The sequence below is a fragment of the Spea bombifrons genome, chromosome 4 (assembly GCF_027358695.1).
Source record: "Spea bombifrons isolate aSpeBom1 chromosome 4, aSpeBom1.2.pri, whole genome shotgun sequence".
Classification (NCBI taxonomy): Eukaryota; Metazoa; Chordata; class Amphibia; order Anura; family Pelobatidae; genus Spea; species Spea bombifrons.
The window spans coordinates 40368529-40391896 of NC_071090.1; the positions used below are offsets into that span (position 1 = coordinate 40368529).

General features: G+C 39.3%; 1 protein-coding gene across 3 annotated transcripts; it reads left to right on the plus strand.

The window, feature by feature from the left end:
• Nucleotides 1-6239: 6239 nt before the first annotated feature.
• Nucleotides 6240-23219, plus strand: ELK3 (ETS transcription factor ELK3). Of its 3 annotated transcripts, none has more exons than XM_053463303.1 (6): nucleotides 6240-6600; nucleotides 16750-16958; nucleotides 17518-18333; nucleotides 18869-18997; nucleotides 20581-20703; nucleotides 22621-23219. In XM_053463303.1, exons 2-6 carry the CDS (start codon nucleotides 16752-16754, stop codon nucleotides 22720-22722), a joined length of 1377 nt encoding a protein of 458 aa, XP_053319278.1. In that variant the 5' UTR covers nucleotides 6240-6600; nucleotides 16750-16751; the 3' UTR covers nucleotides 22723-23219. The 3 variants fall into 3 exon arrangements, with proteins under 3 accessions (XP_053319278.1, XP_053319281.1, XP_053319279.1); XM_053463304.1 differs by lacking the exon at nucleotides 6240-6600 and adding an exon at nucleotides 14655-14799; XM_053463306.1 differs by lacking the exon at nucleotides 18869-18997.
• Nucleotides 23220-23368: the final 149 nt, after the last annotated feature.

Here is a 23368-nt window from a genome sequence, read left to right on the forward strand (position 1 = left end):
TATAGACTCTGGGTGAAACCCGGTGGGTTCCCAGGTATGTTCCAATGCTCAGAATGGGTAGACAAACCATAGCACCAGAAGCCAGGACATAGAGATATATGTCTCTTGTGTTTTTTAATTGTGAGATGGTTAGGGAGAAGTCTCTGATCTCCCCAGCTGCCCCTTCCACCTGACATCTAGTGGCAGCTAAGTGTACTACACCAAGTTCACTCTTCCAGGTACTCTTCTCACAATGAATTAGTACAAAGTGGAAGACCACTGCTACGTCTTGCATGTGAATGTTTGTGTGCATCTCCTGTATGAGCAGAAGTGTGAGTATTTATGCTTCAGTTTATGTATACATTGCTCAAGTCTGTATATGTACACGTGTGCACATGTACCTAGAAAAATGTGTATAATTGTCAGTGTGTGTATGTATGAGGGTCTCGATGTGGTTGAGTTTGTGTGCATATATGAATATAGGTGTCACTGTCAGTTTTAATTTTCAGCATGTATATGAATAAATAAATATTTGGCAGGGTAAGCAGGACTAAAATTGAAACACTGTCAGGAAAGGCGTTCAGAGATGTAGGGGCCATTAAATAAGGCTTGCAAGGTGGATTAGGAATGTGTGCTGCCTCACTTGAGGTAAGGTTACATCTGTTATTAACAGACGTGCTAAATTTGCCTGTGTGTGAATGAAAAGACATGTAGAAACTGAGTTTACTTGAGAGAGCCAACTAATCCCAGTTTTATTAATGCCCTTCATTACCCAAACTATATTGTCTGTGATAAGGTATCTGTGATATAACCATAGGGGACAACAACCATGCAAAGTATGACCTGTGCATCTCTATTCCATAATGGGTCTGCGGATAGGCCTACCTGCCTTAAAAAAACATTTTAGTGCCCACTTCCCTCTAGATTACACAACTCTCTTCTCTTTCTATGTTTTTGCACCGCTTGATACAGACATGAAAAATATAACGTGTTTTACAAAATAACAGAATTGGGGTATTGTTGATAAAAGTACAGAATGTGTCGGTCTACGTACGTTACGCATTTCCAGATTTGGAACTAATCACTCAGTATACGCTAGGAGAGCACTATGTTCTGTCTGAAACATCGTGGAAAGGATTTCCCTGCAGGAAGGAGAAAGGTGGAGCAAACTGTGCAGAGCATTTCTGGTTCTCTATTGTGCAAATCTTTGGAGGGACACAGGAAAAGGATGCGGAAGTTTCTACCGGATGAAGGAGGAAAAGTTCAAACATAAACAGCACCCAAATAATGTCATTAAAAGATATTTTTCATTTCTCTTGTAACACCAAACCCTTTCATTGCTGACATACGGTATACCGTATATTCTATGGTTCACAATCTGATGTCCGAGGATCAAGATGGGAAGGTTCAGTGACTTTTGACATGACTGTTTCATTTAATGGAAAACAAATCCTCCTAGCTCCACCATGACTCCAGATCCCCAACTTCATAAGAGAAGGCCATTGTGGCTTGTGTTCATAGATAGATAGATGTATAGCTCAATCCGGACCCCCAGACAAGTGGTATGTGCACCCGCAGCAAATCTGATGGTACTGCCTGCTTAAAGTCAATAGACTCCAGTGAAGTAAACGCAGATTAATTCAATGATTTCCCCACACACACACAAAAAAAGCAAAACAAATCATGGCTCCTATATTTTGGTTTGATACACTGGAAAATTGGCAGGAATGAGTTTTTATTTAAAAAGGCATTTTGTGAAACATTTATGCAATTATAATTGTGTGTAACAAAGTACATAATTTCAGTTCTAGCAAGATATCCCCATTTCCTTTGTGGGTATTAAGAACTTTTTTTTTACATGGGCTGGTGGTAGATCATTTTTGTTTGGGAATAATCCCACCAGAATTTAACATAAGCCTTCCATGGCTCCCTCTAATTTATTAACCTAACTATAAGGTTTATCACATAACAGCATTACAATAAATTGAATTTTTTATTTCTTAGTAGCATCAAAAATGAGACCGTCACTGTGTGCAATGTGGCACTAATTGCTTAAGGAACAGTCAGGTATTTTTTCCATTCACTCTTAATGTCTCCAAGCTCTCAATGCTCTGCTACGTTTGCGTGGGCATCATATTTCTAGTTGTCTACCACACAGTAAGCTGCAAATCTACCTAGATAGATTTCAAAATGTGTCATTATATTGTCAGATTTCTCTCTCTATATATATTTGGAGACAATGATGGGTGGATTTCCCACTATGCAGATTATGCATGTTTATAGTGAATTCAGCGGGGTGATATTGGTGGACCTGGAAAAATAACCTTGAATACTCCACTCCAAGCTCTGCCTGTCTCGACTAAAGTCATGCCCTGAACATTTTATGTTTATGTCCCTTCTTGTGTTTGTTTATCTCCCAGGGGATCAGTGGTGTTTGTGCCTAGGTGCACATGGTCCTGGATTTAACTTTCACTGAGATACTTTTATATGACTATACTTGCCTCTATAATATATAAATACAAAGGGTTGTCACAATCATAGAATTCAAATCCACATGTAGATAAAACTGGACATTGGACCCAGGTTCGACACAAAATACATCTTTATTGAAGCATACTGCTATACATATACTCCTATAATAATGGAGATCGTCCTCACCCCAAACGCTGAAGGGCTACATCTGGACTATAAGTTAGACTTGTATTCTATCACCAGAGTCAATATGTTTTGCCTGTTGTACTACATGAATGCTATAAATTCCATAAAACCAAAAAAATATTCAATTATTACTTTTCTGAATATGCAAAACATTATTATTACAATTGTTGCAGTTATTTATTGTGTAATCATAAGGTAAGTACTTGCCAAACATATAATCTTAATTATCTCTGGAACTAAAAGATACTTTTTGTCCTCTTGATTAGCATGGCACTTAGCTTTTCAATCAAACACCGTAATAAATGACGGTCTAAAAGCATATGTCATTACTTTATACCAGAGCAGAATCAGGATGGAGAGCTGTGTTTAGTAAACCTTTCACCATGTTAGATTTAAAGGAACAGCTTAAATGGTACTAGAAGAGTTTTACTTGACTATCGCTAAAGTGCTAATCACTGTAACATTGATTTGTGTACACATTGCAGGCGTTACACGTCTTAATGGTGCTGTTCCACCTACCCTGCTGAATATTTACACTTTCTAATTCAAAGCAATAAAAACATCATTCATGAAACTGCTCAGTATACAAGCACCAGAAATGATTTCCTGTGTTGATACGCTCTCACTCTTATAAAGGCAGCCAGAAGAAATCCGTTTTAACCAAAGAGGGGCTGGAACACAACATAAAAACGTGTGGGGCATAAACAAATGGAGAGGGGAAATACAGACATAGACAAGCGCAGTGTAAAGAAAACAAACCAAACAAAAATATATATTTGTCATCAATGTACTACAAAGCAATCAAAAGCACAAATGACATTTCCATGATGGTGACCCTTTAACATTCTCTGATCAGCTTATATAATATTTATAAAAATTATATATATATATATAGTAATTTTTCCACCCATATTATATTTCTTCTCAATTACAGTAAGAAAAGAAATGCTAGAATTGGATTATGTAACATTGTTCAAAATGTTCTGATAATTACAGCTCATCATGCACAGAAAATAAGGAAATGTTCTGCACATTTTACAGATACTCCACCTATTCTCCAGGGTACTGGGGAAAATATTATGAATTCATATCTATAGAGAAGAAAGTCAATCTCCGGGCTCATATTTACATGCTTAACATTTATTGGAATAGACTGATTAGGTATCCGAAAACTCTGCTCTGTTAGACTAAGTTTATTGAAATTGTCAGGAATGCTGTCGTTTCTTAACTAGAAAAGAAGGGTGCTCTATACTTAGTGAATGACAACAATAGGGATTATTTTGACAATTAGTTTAATGTGACACTGAACTCTTGTGTGAGATCATCAGCTGACTTTTACTTTGGAATGCAGAAAATAAATATCACAAATCATCCTCAGTATAAGAAAGTGACTATGCAGTGCTTGCAAGTAAGCATTATAAGTATTAATTAACACAAGGCATTAATACTTGCAATGCCAGCGGTTTGTACAATGTGTTCCTTGTGAACACTTCAGGCGCTGAATTTGGTAAAAATCACTGGCACCCTGTTGACGACATGCAGTTAAAGAGTCAATCTCTAACTCAATAATTTAATTTAAATGAAGCCAACATGAACAGGATTGTGTCAGATAAAGTGACATTTATCCAACACACCAGATAATGCTGAAGGGTAGATCCAAAGACCTAACCTCAGCTAAAATCTGGATTAATTCGTAGCCCCCCCCCCAAAAAAAAGGGTGTATGACGAAACCTAGTTTAATTTTTTTTAAATTCATTTGCAGACATGCTTCTTGGCTTGCTTCCTGGGGTGAATGACAGCAATGGGGAACCTGGCAAACCAACCCACGTTATATCACTTCTCCTCACTGTTTTGCTTCATAGTAAAGCAAATATCTTAAAATTGTTATACAATAAGGGGTGTCTATGGTATGGTTGTGTTCAGAATGGATGCTGATTACCCCAAGAAGTCTTAGAGGTGACCTGTCTCATTTTCCTCCCAGGGGTAGCCACCAATATTGCTCATGTTGGACATTTAATGATGTTCTACAGACCTCAACAAACCTTGTCTGGGACACTTTGCCAATCCCTGTTTCCTCCTCTCCTGCCTCCTTCTATTGATGCAGGGAGCATACTCCTGTATCATGTCCGTGTGTATATACTAAAGCACTTCCATGTTTTGGGTTTCTTATACAAAAAGTGATTCAGGTGCAAAGTTTGAAAAGTTGGTCACTATAGCAACCAATGGAATGGTCCCATCAGCAGGAGCACTGTAGTGGTAAGACCTCGTTTTAACATGCAATGCATAGGTAAATCTTTTATCCTGCGTAAGGGGAATATTTGGAAAAGTTTTGTTTGACTTCGGAAATGTGCCATTAAAATCTAAGCAGAAAACAGATGACATTATTGTGACAATCCTCGTCCTAATATTAATGTATTTGAAGAGTTCAGGCTTCTCCTGAAAACAGATTGACTTTGAAAACCTGCACCTTTTAGTTATATGCAATTATAATTATACATTATCGAATACATAAATCCCATACTGCTTGACTCTTGGGGGAGCAAGCCTTATTATGACTTAAAAATCAATGCAATTTATTTTGCACAGCCTGGGAAGGGGTGTGTTAACAGCAAACTGCGCCATGTTTCAGATTCATTACATAGCGATGGATAAATAGGGAGGTACAGAGAAAAATGAAGCATGTCAATTATTGTGGTTGTGAACATTGTTTAGGCATTGTTCTGGTTGCTATGGTGACTGCACAACTTTAAGTAAAAGCTGATCAGATGTTTCATAAGATGTAGGAAGATTTCTTATATGATTCCAACAAGTTAGAGGAAATACAGGAACCAGCCATATGAGCAAAACATAAATATTTTTTTAATGTCATTTTGAAATAAATTGCCTGCTGGGGATTTTTTTTAATGCTGCCGACTATGAAAATTACCTTCAACGCATTTAAAATAAAAACATTGAAATATAATTTACCTTTACCTGTATACCTAAAAGAGATTATGTGGACATAGAGAAACATAGGACCAAAAAAGGGTATATTATTATCATTTTTTTCTTCCCAACCTCTATTTCCTAATTAAAATCCCATCAACTTCTTCTCCGCGGAATCTTCTTCTCTATAAATACAATGTAATAATAAAATAATACTTAAATACATCATTTATGTAGGAACATTGAAAGAACTCCTCCCCAGTAGTGTAGAATGGGAAGATGTGGAGTATGGAGAGATGGAGCATTTGTAGCTTGATATGTATGTGCGTGTACGTCGGTATAGGCGTGTGTGTGTATGTGTGTATGTATGTATGTGATATTAATCTTTATATTACTGTCTTACCTCCTGACATTTCTTAAGGGACACCTTTGTTACAGAGGGTGTGGAGGGCGGGTGACTAGGGGTGGGGATTTATTTTTTATGTGACTTTGTGAACTTTAAATAGTTTTTTTTTATGTAACTGAGTAATGCAATTACTGGAAGAATGTATTTTATTTACACAATTTAATTTTGAAACACATGTCCTTTTGTTTCTTTACACATTGTGACTCTATGTAGAACACTCATACCCACCAAACATTTTGAGATAAGGGGGGGTGATTTAGGGCCAAAAAGGGGGACTGTCCTTCCTAAAAAAGGGACGCTTGGGAGGTATGCTATGTGTGTGTTACGTTACAGCGATGCTGAGTATCAGCAGCCAGAGAAAGGAGAGGGAGGAAAAGCCTGTTTACACAGACTGTAAACCGCCTGGGGAATAATGCAGCAGAGGAAGTGAGCCGGCTCTCTGTCTGACTGCTCCAACTTCCTGCTCTCTCTCACACACACAGCACTGAAAAAAAGAAAAGAAAGAAAAAAATCAGGATCTCATTACAACAGGAACGCTCGCAGACGGCTGTCAGCATGGAGCGCGAACACATATTACCTGCTCCATTGTAGAGCATTAAGGGGAAAGTTCCGAGGACACAGCAGGAGTTCGGGTAGGTAACTGCATGCAGTGGATTTAGGGATGCTGCAGACCTGCCAGCGATCGCCTGCACTGGGATCGCACAGCGGGCTTTATCGGAGGACGTGTCACGATAGAGCTGGAAGGGACACATGATGCTGTGAGGAGGCGCGGGGGGTAGCGCAGGTAGAGCGGTAAAGGGGTGTCACTGTCCCCATGTCGGAGGAGGCAGGCTGGCGGTGTTACTGCGGGGTGACTGTCACCCGCCGCCGTCTGGGGCTGCTGTAGCCAGCTAGGTGCTGTGCGAGCCACAAAGGGCGAAGCTAGCTAGAGGAGGACGGGGGCAGCACGCAGTGGAGGCGAAGCTGGGATACACAGGCAGGGGGGTGCATTCTTCTTAAAGAAAACTTGTGTGAGTCTGGCTTGTCTGGAAACAGTAAGACTAATTGCCATGCGCTTCCGGTTTGAAAACTGGCAGCAGACAACATCTTGAAAATGAGTCACTGGAGCTCACAAAAGAGACTCTGTGGTTTCCTTCTGCTCAGGTTTATGTATTTGCGCCTTGCTGCGTCCTTTGTAGTCTTGAGAGGGATTTTTATTATTATTATTAGGTTTTTTTTTTTTTGGTTACCTTGACCATTTAATAAAAGTCCCCTCAGACAGAGAGGTAGGGGATAGAAACTCAAGTGTTGTTTTTGGAGGTGAGGAATTCCACTTTTTTTTCTTCTTAATATAGTTAGAGGACCTGATGCTGCTTGAGGGGGGGGGAGAAGTTCCCTTGAATTTTCCACTGGCTGCAGGAAGGGAGCATATTTAGTCATGGCTAAGTAATGTCTGCGAGCACCGACTAATCTCATTAGGAGTTTCCGGTCCCCAAACACTGGAGGGTTTTGTGCGCTCTCCAGGAGGAGCCCTGCCACCAGCATGCACAGAGTAGGAGACACATCATCCATCAGATCATCATCCATCACAACAAGGCTGCCTGCCCTTCTGGACCAGAGTAATCAGCTAGAAGAAGTAAAGAAAAAAAAGAACCCCGAGCAGATATAATATATAGATATATATATAAAAAGAAAGAAAAGAACCCAGAGCAGATATAATAAGTAGATAGGTAGATATATAAAGAAAGAAAAGAACCCAGAGCAGATATAATAAATAGATAGATAGATATATAAAGAAAGAAAAGAACCCCGAGCAGATTTATAAAAAGAAAGAAAAGAACCCAGAACAGATATAATATATAGATAGAAAAGGAACCTGAGCAGATATAATATATAGATATATAAAGAAAGAAAAGAAACCCGAGCAGATATATACGTATATATTTATAAAAAGGAAGAAAAGAAACCCGAGCAGATATAATATATATAAATATATATATATAAGAAAGAAAAGGAACCTGAGCAGATATAATATATAGATATATATAAAGAAAGAAAAGAAACCCGAGCAGATATGTAGGTATAAATTTATAAAAATGAAGAAAAGAAACCCGAGCAGATATAATATATATATATATATATATATATAAAAGAAAGAAAAGGAACCCGAGCAGATATAATATATAGATATATAAAGAAAGAAAACGAACCTGAGCAGATATAATATATAAGAAAAAAAAGAAACCAGAGCAGATATTATATAATAACGTATCAGGATATCCTATTTTTCAAAAGACATTGTATATATAGATAGATACACATACTGGGATCAGTGAATCATGTTTTGGAGTTACATTTGGTAAAATAATTACAATCATTAAAATATGTAGACTTGATTAGGTTCTTGCAATCATTGAGAATTCTCAATTTAAGGAGCTGGGTGGAGTAAATAAGCAAATCATAAATAACGACCTACTAAATTTTGCTTTTGGTATTTGAAATCAAGACGGCATCTTTCATTTTGTGCAGTTTTGGAATTCAGTGATTACTTTTATCCATGGTAAATCATCATCGTATTGTTCAGAGGAATGCACGTAGTGGTTGCTATAACAAATTTATTTGTAAATGAAAATCCTAATCATTTCTATAGTCTTGCGTGGAGTCGAAGTGATCAGATTGCCTTTTGATTGGGAAAATGGAAAATGTTTACAGCTGGGCTGTATTATAATCATAGCTGCCTTAGACAGATATTAGTTTTGTTTCTGTGTTCAAAGAGACATCTTGTTTTTACTTTACCGAGAAGGTTGTAGATGAGTGAAACATCCTCCCAGCAGAAGCGGTAGAGGCTTAAACAGTGAGGGAGTTTAAACATGCATGGGACAGGCATAAAGCTATCCTGGATCTAAAACATGACCAATGAATGAATAAATAAAAAAATGGACAGCCTAGATGCGCCAAATGGTTGTTAATTGCTGTCAAATTCTATGTTTCTACCTGAATGCACATCTCCTTTTTTCTTGACTTTAATTTGATTCAAACATAGTTTATAATAAACTATTATTAGGGTGATTCATATTGATATATATATATACACTTTTATCAAAGATAATATTTTGCATGTACTTGTTATATGTGCTATCATTGCTGATGTCATCTGTGAAGTCATGTCTGATGTAATCAGCATGGGGCGCATGGAGTTAAGTTCAGAAGACTTAATGTTTCCCATATTTAAGGGAAACATTAAGTCTTTGGCTTTAAAAACCAACAATAGTGACAGAGGAGCGCAAGAAATACAAGATACTGTGTTTTTTTAACAGTTTTTCTAAACAAAGTGTGAGTAGGTTTTTTGTTTTTTCTTTTACCCGAGAGCGAGCTGCATATTATTTAAGGTGATGGTAGAAAGCGCTCGGCTATATTGACTTTGGTTTTCTGTTGGTAATCCGTGCGTTAGCCGTAGAGTTTTGTGATTTAATATACACTACACAAGTGCTCCGAAGAAAAGGAGGGGGGCTCTTTTTGACACTTGGTTCAAAAGAACAGAACAACAGCGTAAATCAAGGTGTTAACATTCAACCTGGCCAACTTCCAAAGCTGTGCCTGGTGAAACCTCTGCACATTGGATGCAAACTGCAGCTGAAAACACAAACATCAGAATGATTACATGTTTGTGTTGTGCTGGTATATGGATCATTACAAAAAACTTTACAATTATGTTATTGTGTTTATGTTTTAAGTCTATTCATATCTCTATAATCTAAACAAGGTAGCTAATTCCGGCCGTGTGTTAACCCTTTCACCATGCAGTCCTATTCCATCATGATTTTCAGTTTATGGCACATACATGATGGTTTGGTTAGTTGGGTGAATGTATTGTAGGGGTGTTTCTTCTTTCCCAGCTACACTTGGTGTTTGCAATTTATTATGGGAAAAGGTATGTTTATATTTTTCCATTTATACAATATGTATTAAATGTATACTTAAATGTGGTATCTAAAGAAAACACTATGCATAGTAATGTGTATGGATGCAAAAATAACATCAAAATGATTACATTTAACAAGTAATTTTATTATATTTATATAGCGCCAACAATTTACACAGCGCTTCTTAGAATTTGTCAGTTTAAACAGAACTAGATTTGCAGGTGAATCAATACATTAAGTATTAGGGTCCTGCTCGCAAGCTTACACTCTATAGCAAATGGGGTGTAAAAAAACATAATTGTTATACTACCGCTAGGCTACTCTAAGATGTACTTAAGGTGGTCAGTATCTTTTCTTGGAGGGTCAATGGAGCCATGTCACATGGGCCAGTCTGTTTCGTATAGACATGGAAATCTTCTAGCTGGCCTAACACCAAGCATTCCCTGACTCTGATTTCAGGAAGGATTTGGGGTACACGTGACAGGTATTGCTATGCAGAGTGTTGCTTCGTTCTGCCCCTTTTAGTTTGATGGCTAGCATAGCATCGACATGGATGTTTAGCTGTAGCTTTCAAAGACTGCATTCAGAGGCTGTAGATACCGCCGAGCCACGTGCAACAGACCGGACGTTGTTATCAACCAAAAGATAGCCAGTGGCCAATAGCAAGGCGGTTCATTTTATCAGTGATAAAACCCATTTGATACCAGTATTTATAAGTAAGATATTCCGCTTATGTAGCATGGTAATAAACCTTTTCATGAACAGACCTTTTCTTAAAATGACTCATGTTCTATATTTTTGCAACAGTAATTTTTCTGTTTTTTTTTTTACTTTACCGTGTTTACGGATAACCTCCCGTGTGGTTGGTTGTAAATGATGGCTTGAACATATAAGACATACTATTTTCATCTATGACAAAGGACGAGCAGCTGAAACGCTCTAGTAAAACACATTAAAACCATACAAACATAGAACTAGCCTGTTCATTTTAGGGCACCAAACAAAGCTGTTCTGTAGAGAGGAAAAATTGTATACTTGGCTTGACTACAATAGAAAAACACACACACTCATTAGACAATAGGAAGATGTGCACTGTATGGACAAAATAATTAGGGCACTTGACCAATATATCAAGAGGGACTTTTATGACATTGCCTTCTAAATAAATAGAGCTTAATATGTAGTTGGTCCCCCATTGCAGCTATAACAGCTTCCACTCTTCTTGGGGAGTTTTTTTCACAAGATTTTGGAGTGTTTCTGTGGGAATCTTATGCCATTCATCAAGTAGAGCATTTGTGAGGTCAGACACTGATGTTGGATTAGAAGGCCTGGCTCATGATCTCCGTTCCAGTTCATTCCAAATGTGTTTGATGGGGTTGAGCTCAGGGCTCTGTGTGGGCCAGTCAAGTTCCTCTACACCAGACTCATCCAACCATGTCTTTATGGACCTTGCTTTGTACACTGGGGCACAGTCATGCTGGAATAGAAAGACCTTCCCCAACATTTCCCACAAAGTTGGAAACATAGTATTGTGCGGGAGATGAAGGTGTCTATCGACATCCTAGACTCTAGGCTGTCAGGAGCAGCTTACTGCCAACAGAACGAGTATAATGGCATTATTAAGACTTTACTTGTCCTGAACAAAATGCTGTATAATTTGTGTGGGTATATCAAATATGGAAAAGTGTCTTCATGGATAAACATATGGGAAAATTGACAAAAAAAAATTAATTTGTGTGTGATGACAGAGCTAATCTGCTAATTAGAACCCATTATTAATCTTAATTCCATTGGGAAGTATTAAAATATGTGTTATTATTACCAAAGTAACCAATGAAATGGTCCAGATAACAATTAAATTTCAAGTTTGGCACCACAGTTACTGTTTTGCTTCTTATGTACATGACCTGGAGTGTCTGGTCAGTGTCAGTGCCTCATAACTACACTATAGAAGAATTCATCATAAACGTGAGAGTTTAACATGCATTCTTCCAAAACAAAAATAAATGAATAAAGAACTTACCTGACTATGGAAACCAACGGCAGCACTTTCCATACAAGCACACTTCACTGGGCCAGCGTTGGGCTGACTAGAGTTGAGTATATTGTGTGACGTTAGATGTGTGGCCGAATACATTTCTCACAGGGACCTTAGCTGGAGGATGGTGAATGGGGCAAATGCATATGGGGGGATTCAGCAGAAACCCCCGTACATCTGCAAACTGGGCACCCAAAAATTTAAAGGGACCAAGCAGCTATCATGTGCATTACCGTGCATATGATGGCTGGAGTGTGCCTTTAAGTGATTGTTTCTCAAAAAGGTTTGGCTATTCAGTAGCACTGGGAATGAGATTTCAAATAAGTGTTCCCTGGAGGGTTCATCGACTTGTCCAGTCTGCATCAGATTAAAAGATGTCCTGACAAATTGTTCTGTGGATATGTACGTCTGAAAGATTAATGTATTCCGTACCGGTCTGCTTGTATCCGCACCAGTGACGATGTTTCTCTATGTAAGCTTGTTTGAGCAGGGCCCTCCTCACCTGTTGTCTCTGTAAGTCAATTTGTTATGTTACATACTACTTGTTATGTCCTGCCGACCCATTGTACAGCACTACAGAATTTGATAGCGCTATATAAAACAATAATAATAACGTGTATAGAGGTAACCATGCGGTTTGGGACCACGTGTCACACCAATACGTGCGTTCCCTTTTAACCAACCTGTGTCCAAGTGAGGAGGACAAACAATGGAACATATAAAGAAATTGTTTAGAAGAGCTGCCATTTCCACTAAATCACCTTGAAGATTTTGGCACGCTGCAGAAGTAACACATGATGCCACCTAGAGAATGGGTATCGATCTATAGAAGGCAGGCCTAACTAGCATTTCTCTTAGACGGTACATTGTACGTTGTATTAATGCTATGTTCTAAAACATTTGCTTTATTAAAGAGTGAATTAGTTTTAGATATATTTCTGTAAAGGCATATATGGATGTAATACACATGTTGCATTCCCAGGGGTTCATCTGATCAACAATAAAAATACAATTTCCTTTGAATTGAAAGACCTCTTCCAAAAATGCATATTTTAAATATAACTCTAATGATTCATCCATTAAGGCTTTGAATAGTCAGTTTTCTTATATTAAATCATACATCAAAGCAACTATAGTAAGAGACACTTACCGTATTCTGTGTAATCTAAAACAGCAATCATTACATTGGAATACGTTTGTCTAATTGTCAAGTTTAAGCAGGGGGTCGATAGATGAAATTGTTAAATTGAAAATTAATCTGAATTTGAGAGAATTGTCTTCTGAGCACCAGGATAGATAAAGTAGGCAACTGAGGCATAATCACAGAGTCCGAATTGTTTTTCTATTTGATCCAAGAACAAAGGATCCAGTATAGCGACCAAATCAAATACACAAAAGAACCTCGAAAGAAAGCAGTAAGTCTACTCACCTCTCTTAAACGGGAGTTAGCAGCCGAGTTGTGGTTTTCAATTCACTATTCATTATAAAGGGCCAACACTGGCAGGTTTCGCCAGCATAAAGAATAATTGAATATGTTAGGAGACTTTGAAGAAATCTCACTGATTTAACTATAGAGTGTATATATTTTAGAGTCAGCCAAGCTCTTCCTGCTGCAGAAGCTTACTGGGAAAGGACTATCATATAGACGCCACTTGTTATGGTGGCGTACGCAGTGGCATGTTTACCTCCAGGGCTTCCCTATGCTTAACCCAGGGCAGTGCTGCCTGCCACCCATCCAAGCCGCTGTCCTTTCTAGCGGGTGTCAAATTATGATGTCATATCCCAATAAATAAAAGCCCAATAATACTTTGTACGCAAAGGATGATGTGCTTCAGTAATTGTGGAACTGCTTCAGCCACCAGATTTGTGATAAGTAAAAAAGTTGCTTTTGGCAACTTTTGCAAACCAGTGCATTACATCCTGATGCATCAACCTCCGAGTGCCTAAAAACCAATAAGAGAGTTAAATCAGTCCAGATTTTCATACATCTCAGTCTTATAATTGGTATTTTCCACAAATGTGTTGAGCCCTGAGTCACAGAAAGGAAAGTATTACTTGAGTACTGTATGTGTGTGTTTAGGCTGAGTCAGGCAGTGCTTGGATTTAAGTTTCACTCAAGATGATCTATAGATATGTTTATCTGTATTCAACATTATAAAAGGATAGGAAACATTAAATTGTGTCCATTGGTGACAGAAATGTTTCTACGCTGTATTTGTGATTAAACCCTAAGAGAGAAAAAAAAAAGAACAGATCTGCCAAGCTTTATTTGTTTATTAGGCTAGAACATGCAGTTAGTTTTTCTTTGCCGTTTATTCCCATCATTTAACTTGACTCGTACTCATTTTTCATTGTGGGCTACAAAGATATTATATATATATATACATATACATATATATATACACACACACACATACATTTTATTTTATTTTTTAAAGGAAACCAAAATGAGGATTTATTGTACTTTAAAAGGAAAATACTTGGCCTCATCAAACAGTGTAGATTGTACATTTCAGCGTTCCTGGTTTTCCATGGGGTAGTGCTAAAGGAATTCCTACTTTCTGCTTTTTTCCCAGCAAGACGCCCCAAAAACATAATAGGAGGAAGTCCTGATTTAGAACGTTTTTACAGCTTGAATACAATAGCAGAAGTTAGAGGATGCTCTGGGCGGAAACATTAGGTACTGGATATGGAAAGATCAGCATCGTTACTTTGCAATAATGTAGTATTCCACCCAGTGTTGCGGGTATGTAGCTGATTTCAGCATCACCTTGGATTGTCCGCAGCGAAGATGCAATGTGAACGGTGTGTTAAAGGAAACTGAAACCGATCTCATTTCAGCCAGGTTCAGGTAATCAGACTTCTTATCCTCAGCAAGATTTGTGATGATGGTAAGTTCTGTGCTTTAGAAGAAATGCTTATAGCCGTCTAATTACTCCAAGCATTGTTTTCTGAATTTTGTTAAGTGGATCTTTTCTCTTTAAAGTATTTTTTAGCTTGCTTTTATTATGAGTAATAATCATACCACAGCAAGTGGCAAAACCCAAGAGAGTAGGTTTGGTATGGGGCAGAATGCCTATCAGCGCAGACATCAATGCAAAACTATTTCACAACTTATTTTTTATATTTTACACATCCGCTATAACTACTGCATTGTGACAAGAACTTAATAATGTTCATTCTCCTCCAAAGAAGAAGAATTTGCGTTATTTCAGGTGTAAGTAATCCCTCCTACCCCAGAGGCACATAACGTAACGTGTGCTTTGGGTGTGAATGTAAAACTCAGGGGTTAACGGTTCTGCCGCTTGGAGCAGAGGAAGCGAAGCGTTGTGATTTTAAGCCGGGGCAGATGTAAGAGTCCAGATTTCCTGTGGCCTGTTTTCCAGTTTCCTGCCAGTAACCTACAGAAATACAGGAACCAGCAAGTTACAAATCAAGCCCACCCTTGTTCCTGGAGATATCGCTGCAGACTAACGGTCACAGGACACCCTGCACCAACATTGTTTACAGCGTCTTTATATACACATAGGAACCAAATCAATATTCCTACCGTGAATCTGGTTACACACAGCGGGAGCTTTATCAGACTACTACCAACACAGCCAAATACTTACATCTGTAACACAAACGTCACATCAGACTCCACCTCCGCTGTGCATTTATTACGCACAGGAGCCATAACAACAAGTAGAGCCAAAATAGTTTAAAGTAGTGAACATGCACCAATTTGTGCACGTGCAAAATTACAAAACAAATTGCCACCAACACATGCTAACAAGGGTCACTCACACTTCTCTCAGGGGCACCAACTCTCCTTCCTCCAAGGCCTCTTGGTCCAGAAGCGAGTCCTTCGAACCTGGAGTTAATTTGCGTTTAAGAATGTCTAATATGTCATTGCATACAATACATATGTTGCCCCACAATACAAGTGCACATAAGCAAACACTAACTTCACTCCATAATATCTCCCAAAATACAGCCATTAAGATCCAAAATAGGATGGATAAACAGGGAAGTGCTACACCACTGTCTAGTGTGGGCTACTGGGAGTTTATGGTATAAGCCAGGATTGCCTTGCCCAAATTAAATCCTTATGGGTCAGACACACAAGCATAACATACTAACCAAGCATAACATACTACATGTATGTATGTCAATTGGTTATGCACCTGTAAGAGCTTTTGTAATACATTTGGACTTCATACTACATTTGGTATTTGACAGAACAATCAGCGGAGTACTCTAACTGCTGGTTAAGTGGCCTTGGTGGACAGGCGAACCAGTGAAAAAGTAGCAGTGTTTGCTGGCAGATTAACCAATTCCATGACTAGTATAATACTTTTTTTGGAATTAGCAATCGGAAACTTTGTGGAAGTGGGGCCTCAGGAAATCCAACAGCTATTGACTAGTGCTCATATACTAGATTGTAAGCTCGTTTGAGCAGGGCACTCCTCACCTGTTGTTTCTGTAAGTCAAATTGTTATGTTATACACTGCTTGTTATGTCCTGTCTACCCATTGAACAGCGCTGCGGAATACGATGGCGCTATATAAAATAAATAATATCATCCATTTACTTGGATGGAGAGGGGTTTCCCATTTGTGCCATTACAACATTTCTGGTGCAGGAAAGATGGTTTCCCTCTAGTGGTACATTAACAGAATGCAAGCTGTGTTTTCCACTACCCTTGCTGTTTTTAATCTCTGCAGTGCTTGAGCTATGAATCTGAATCAATGACCATCTTCCTCAATGTTCTCCAACTTGAACTACAATATTCAAGTTCTTGTTTGTACATTGATCTTACCCAGCGTACACTTATGCTGTGACTTTGCTACTTGCAGGTATGGAGAGTGCAATCACTCTGTGGCAGTTTCTTTTGCAACTGCTTTTGGATCAGAAACATGAACACCTCATCTGTTGGACGTCAAATGATGGCGAATTCAAGTTGCTTAAAGCCGAGGAGGTGGCCAAACTCTGGGGGCTTCGCAAGAATAAAACTAACATGAACTACGACAAACTGAGCAGGGCTCTGAGATATTACTATGATAAGGTAAGTACTATCACGTTGGTCCCACAGAAAATTGGTAATCCCATCTAGATTTAGGATGGGAGGTGCTGGGCTGTTGTAAGAGGAACATATGTTTCTATCTGCAGGATAACTGTTTCTGTGTACAAATTCCTAGCAGTTCGATGGATGTGCAGGCAGAGCCGTTAAGATTAGAGCTGCAATATCAGCTGCTTTTTTTCCTGGACACAAATAATTCTCATACTTAGCTTGATTAATATCCTTCTTTGATTTCATAAATCCCAACTACCGTATGGTAGTTCTATAGACGATGGCCGGCAACATGTAAAACTGATGTGTCCAGGAGAAAACGGCAGATCAAATCATTTTTAGGAGTAGCATCAGTTCATTATACCATGCTTCAAATTTAAAGTCATCTTACATAACGAACATATAACAAACATGATTGATGGAAGTTATATATGAATTTCTTAGTTGTATTGTCATGAGCTTGCAAATGGATTAATACATTTTGCTAGCCAAATGTATAGATCCACAGATATGTAACCGATTCTATATTTTCTTTTATACATGCATCTTCTAGAACATTATCAAAAAGGTCATTGGGCAGAAGTTTGTATACAAGTTTGTCTCCTTTCCGGAGATATTGAAAATGGATCCTCATGCCGTGGAAGTCGGCAGAGACAGTCTGCTGCTGCAGGACAGCGATTGCAAAATCTCGGCTGATCTAAGAGAACGTCACAAGCACACCTTGTCAGCATTAAAAAGAAACGAATACATACACTCGGGCTTGTATTCATCCTTCACTATAAATTCCCTGCAAAATCAGACAGACAACTACAAAGTCATCAAAAGTGAACAGGAGGACGATGACGAAGACGTGGAGGAGGAAGAAGAAGAAAAGGAAAAGCCACATGCCAAAAGCCCCATGGAGGAAGTCAGAACTGTTATAAGATTTGTTACAAACAAAACAGACAAGCAAGCTGTCCGGCCTGTAGTTTCAATACCATCAACATCAGAATCGGCAGCCGCATCAGAATTTTTAACATCTTTTTCTGCTAAACGGTCTTCTGATAGGTCAAATAGAGCTAGCGTGTCATCTTCATCACCCTGCTCCACCAGATCACCATCTCTGTCCCCTAACATTTCCTACCGGACAGAGCAGAGAAGTCCATTCTTTGATTACCCTTGCCACAACACAGACACCTTGGAACCATTAAATCTCTCGGCAGGATCCAAAACAAAGTTATCTTGCCACCCGCCAAAGGCTAAGAAGCCCAAGGGTCTGGAGATCTGTTCTCCACCCCTGCTCCTCTCTAGTAGCGATATTGGATCGATAGCTCTAAACAGCCCAGCACTTCCTTCAGGATCTCTGACCCCAGCCTTTTTCACAGCTCAGGTAAGAGCATGTACCAGAAAATCACATTAATCGTGTTTTCCATACTTGACACAAAGCGGTTTATTCACTAAAGGGAGAGTTAACAGAAGAGATTCCAGGTGAAGCGACTCCTTGATGTCACTACATTATTAAGCCCCAACCCATACATATATGCCGCAGGAAGAGTATGGTTGGCCCCATTGTAATGCATAATTCAATCAGCGAGGTATATCCAATATATCCTTGCATATTGAATAATGGTTCATACACATACCAGGGATCTCTTCAAGCGAAGCACTGCTTCCCCGGCTCACTCTGCTCTTTGGGGAGGGGAGTTTAGCCACACCTACCCATGCTTTCTGGGGGTAGCCCTGCCTATCTCCACCCCTTAAGTGGCTAACCCCACCCACCCCATAAAACCACTCCACCATAAGTGGAGTAAGCTGACCTAGCAAGTGCCTAGGTATTGTCTCACATAGCGCCATCATGTTCCATAGTGCTGTACAACTGAAAGACAGGACATAAGTAGTATGTAACATAACAATTTGACTTGCAGAAACAAGAGGTGAGGAGGGCTCTGCTCAAACGAGCTTACAATCTAGAGGGAGTAGGTATGATTATAGAGGACCAGCTCAGCCCTTCTAGTTGGAGGAACCTGCCAGTGCCAGCCCTGTATAATGATGAAGTAAGTGAGCTGAAACCATAACTCTCTTGTAAATTCTTCCGACAGTTCTCCCTTTATTCTACATTTAATAAATAGCTCCATTTTGAAGTCTAATATTGCAGAATGTGATTGGGGAATATGTCCTGGCATGTGTAACTGGCGTTGATTTGATGCAAAGACTTGAATACGATGGGAACCCAAAAGCTATTAATCTATTTAAATAGCATAACTTGTGAGACCTTACAAGGCTGAAGAAGAGAGAAATCAGTGTTCCATAAGAAGCGTATGCTTATAGCTGGTAGAACCTGTGAGATCTGTGCTGTGTTTCTCATGATTTGACTGGGGACTCTATATCTGAAATAATGGGAGCAATCACTACAAAAACATTTGCACATAGTACCTCATGGCAGCAACCGACTAAAAACGCAAGATCATAAGTGAGACCTTCGCAGTTGAGTTGTGAGCGTGTCCTGGAGCTTGGCCAGGCCCACCTTAAGTGAATACCAAAATGAAATACCCTGATTCGGTCACATCTTTTGAGCTGTCATCGCATAGCCTCCAAAACCAAAATACAGCGTTAACCAATGTAGCACACATAGTTTAATGTTTGAGATGCACCCAATGCCCCTGAATAAGAGTGATCAATAATACTTAATTGGACTTACCATGAATTCTCTGAAATCATGTTTTCTGTCCAATGCCAACAAGACCCCGACGCCCATACATCCACAAACAGGTTGTATTAGCCGTTCTCTACACCCATCCAAATCTTTCACTTTATATCTACCAGCGAGGTATAACTGAGAACACTCCAGATTTGATACAAGAATGTATTGCTAGGTCTGTAAAACAGGGGAGGCGTTAGCCACAACCTCTTTGATACATCTATGCTGCTTTTAACAGGCCAGCGTACCAGAACATATCGTGAGAAGTACCTTTATGCAAATCTATTGTGACAATAAGAAGGGTATTTCACCCACATAAAGCCCTGCATGTCAAATGGCCAAGGGGGACGTGATAAGAGGTGACTCGAGCTGTCTAGAAAAGTTTTATGACTCTGAAACCAGTTTCATACATATTATTGTAACTCTTAGGACGCTAAAACAATGCGATACACTCATAACCAGCAAACATCTGAGCGCCTAGAAGAGGACCCATCTCTAGGACCATGATGTAGTAAAACATTATTAGGTGTAGACTGTTATACTGACATAAAACCCCAAAAAGTAGTTCTGTGAATGAAACTACTTGAAACCTATGGTTTCTTTGTGAACCTACACAGTCTTGGCATCACTGCCAAAGAATTGCGTTTAGGGTACAGGTACTGGGTAAAATAATGCATGGCCACATGAGTTCAGTCAACAGATTTATTTGTTTGCACTGATACACAGATACTATAAAGTCAATTCAAAAAAGAACTGTTTGCAAAAGAACAGGCTATCAGGTTTGGAATGAAAAGTTGCTTAAACTGCACAAAATGGTCCGAGCGGCAGTCCTGCATGCCACACCAAGCTAAATAAGTGAATTTGTCAGTGATGAGTGAATAAAGATTTGCACGCATAGCAGGTGTTACATCTAATATCAATTTTCTATTTACATTTCAGACTCCAAATGGATTACTGTTAGCTCCAAGTCCTCTTTTGTCCAGTATTCATTTCTGGAGTAGCCTTAGCCCAGTTGCTCCTTTAAGCCCAGCCAGGCTGCAAGGACCAAATACCTTGTTTCAGGTGAGTGTGAAAACATTGGTGAATCAGTTACTTCTACAGCACCAATTGCAATAGCTATAAAATATGTTATTTTATATATATATATATATATATATATATATATATATATATATATATATATATATATAAAATATATGTTCAAGCTCCACAGCCATCACAAGTTCAGTTTATGATGCAAATAGAGAGTCAAATGAAGGTGACCCCCAAAAAATAAAATATGCATGTCTGGTCTCTTTGACCTGCTAAATAAGCCAGCCAGTAAAGGCTTTAGTTAGCAATACTGCAACCTTTCCATGTCACATGCAGTTACTACACGGAGAACTAGATAGTGAGTAGCGTGCGCACAACTCGCATATAAGAACAGCCAGTGGCGACTCTAGAAACAATGTATAGGGGGGCACACAAGATATCACAGTCAAACTGGGGGGGGGCATTCATAATTTCCAAAATTAATGTGCTATGGAATTATACTTTTGTTATTGGGCTAAAATAATACTTGATCATTCAACATGGGAAGCCTGAAGCCACAATTGAGTGCGACTAATCCTTGAAATAAATATTATAACACAATAAATAACTTTACCACTAAATGATTTCAGGGCCTTGAACGTTTTGTCCCCTGAAGTCACTACAACTTCAGGAGGGCATTTTATCTCTGGATAAATATAAATTAAATTCCTACTGTAAGTTAAGTGCCAGGAACAGATGACCAAACACACACACCAACACAGGCTCTGTCACACCAACACCCAGACACACACACCAACACAGGCTCTGTCGCAACAAAACACAGAGACACACACCAGGACAGGCTCTGCGACACCGACAACCAAACATACACACACACACACACACACACCAGGACAGGCTCTGCCACACAGACACCCACACACATCAGGACAGTCTTTGCCACATCCAAACACACACACACACACACACACACACACACACACACACACACACCAGGACAGGCTCTGCCACACCGACACACACACACACACACACACACGGACAGGCTGACACACTGACACCCAAACACACCCTAGGACAGGCTCTGCCACACCAACACCTATACACACACCCGAGGACAGGCTCTGCTACACTGATAACCAAAAACACACAAACAGCAGGACACAACCCACGTCACAGACGTCTGCATCAGGATGGATTTTTCACACTGCATTGTCGTTTATACCCCCCTTAGTGTTTTTGCCCCTGCTGCCCATATATATTAATATTAGCCCCAGTTGCCGATAATTAACACATTAACACACAAACCAAGCTTTGGATAGATCAACTGAAATTCACTTGTGATCTCAGCACTGAAGGTATATATCAAATAAACAGAATCAGACATACAAATCCTGTATTTGCAGGTATACAATAGTATATGAAACGTAGCATTGCACTCATTCATTCACAGATTCATTCCCTCAATCACACATTCTCATTCAAACTCCCTCCCCACCCCTTACCTGCACTGCAGCTCCTCGACGCTGCTCACAGACTTCAGCAGAGGACGCGGCCTCCCTCTGCGTTCTCTGGTAAAGCACAGAGGAAGCAGGACTGGAGCAGAGTCATGTGATGTCACGTGAACTCTGCTAGGTTCCGCTTCCTCTATGCAGTACAGAAGACCCTCCCACGGGTAAGTAGCAGGGCTCGAGGTGCGGCCCGCGTAAGAACGGTTGCCTTGGCTGCCGATCTTACTCGGGCCGCACCCTCTCTCTCCTCCGCGTTAAAAAAATTAAAAAAATAGCGACGCCACTGAGAACAGCCTTTTTAGACCTTATATATTGAGCGATACCACTGTGAGCAAAATGACTTTTTTTTGGTATGCGTAGAATCTCTACTGTACTAAAATGCATTAGTGTTAGTGCAGGTCTTTTATTAAAATGTGTTCTTGCATTGTATTTACAGTTTCCAAGTCTGCTGAACAGTCACTTACCGATGCAGTTGACAGGCTTGGACAGAGCTTCATCTCCAGTGCTGCTATCAACCTCTAACCCCCCAAAGTCCTGATATACTCCACTCATTATGGACTGGTCAACCAACCCATGAAATAACTCATTACCAGAACACCTCAAGTCTCTGGATAAACTGTACATGTTCACACGGCACCTTCTGTGTTTCATTGAAGTGGTCGACAGCAGTGCAAAGAATTGCATGAGTATTATAGGCTTTGTTTGGTTTAGTAAGTGTTGAGCACTGTTCAATTCTCTCCCCCTCAATCGCCGACTTATGATACACCCCTATGTTATGCACTTGAACTTTTGTCAACTATAACCGGCTGTGTGCCTTTTTTTTTTTTAGTTGTGTAAATTGTTTATATATATTTCTTGCATTACGGGGAACAGTTAGGAAGAGATACTTCTTTTGATAGCATTTTAAGCCCCTTTCCCCCAAACATATAGTCCAGCAATATTTGTATTTAGTGCTTTTTAAATGTATAATGAAACATGGCCTTATATTTTCTACATTGGGAACACAAAAAAATAAAAATAAATGTTATCTTTGAATACTTTATCTCGTATTTCCTTAGCCAATGCTCAAACGTGGGGTTTATTCACTAAAAGTTTTATTACTCGTACTTCATCATCCATTAAAAAAGAAATCTCAGTAATTTATGCTCTTCCTGCAGCAGAAGCTCACCAGTCAGCCAGTTGAA

Bases quoted from the DNA above. Each gene is read 5' to 3' on its own strand.
- ELK3 (XM_053463303.1), top strand. From the start codon at position 16,752: ATGGAGAGTGCAATCACTCTGTGGCAGTTTCTTTTGCAACTGCTTTTG. The intron at 16,959-17,517 runs GTAAGTACTATC...TGCATCTTCTAG, and splicing joins TGAGATATTACTATGATAAG to AACATTATCAAAAAGGTCAT. The intron at 20,704-22,620 runs GTGAGTGTGAAA...TTGTATTTACAG, and splicing joins GACCAAATACCTTGTTTCAG to TTTCCAAGTCTGCTGAACAG.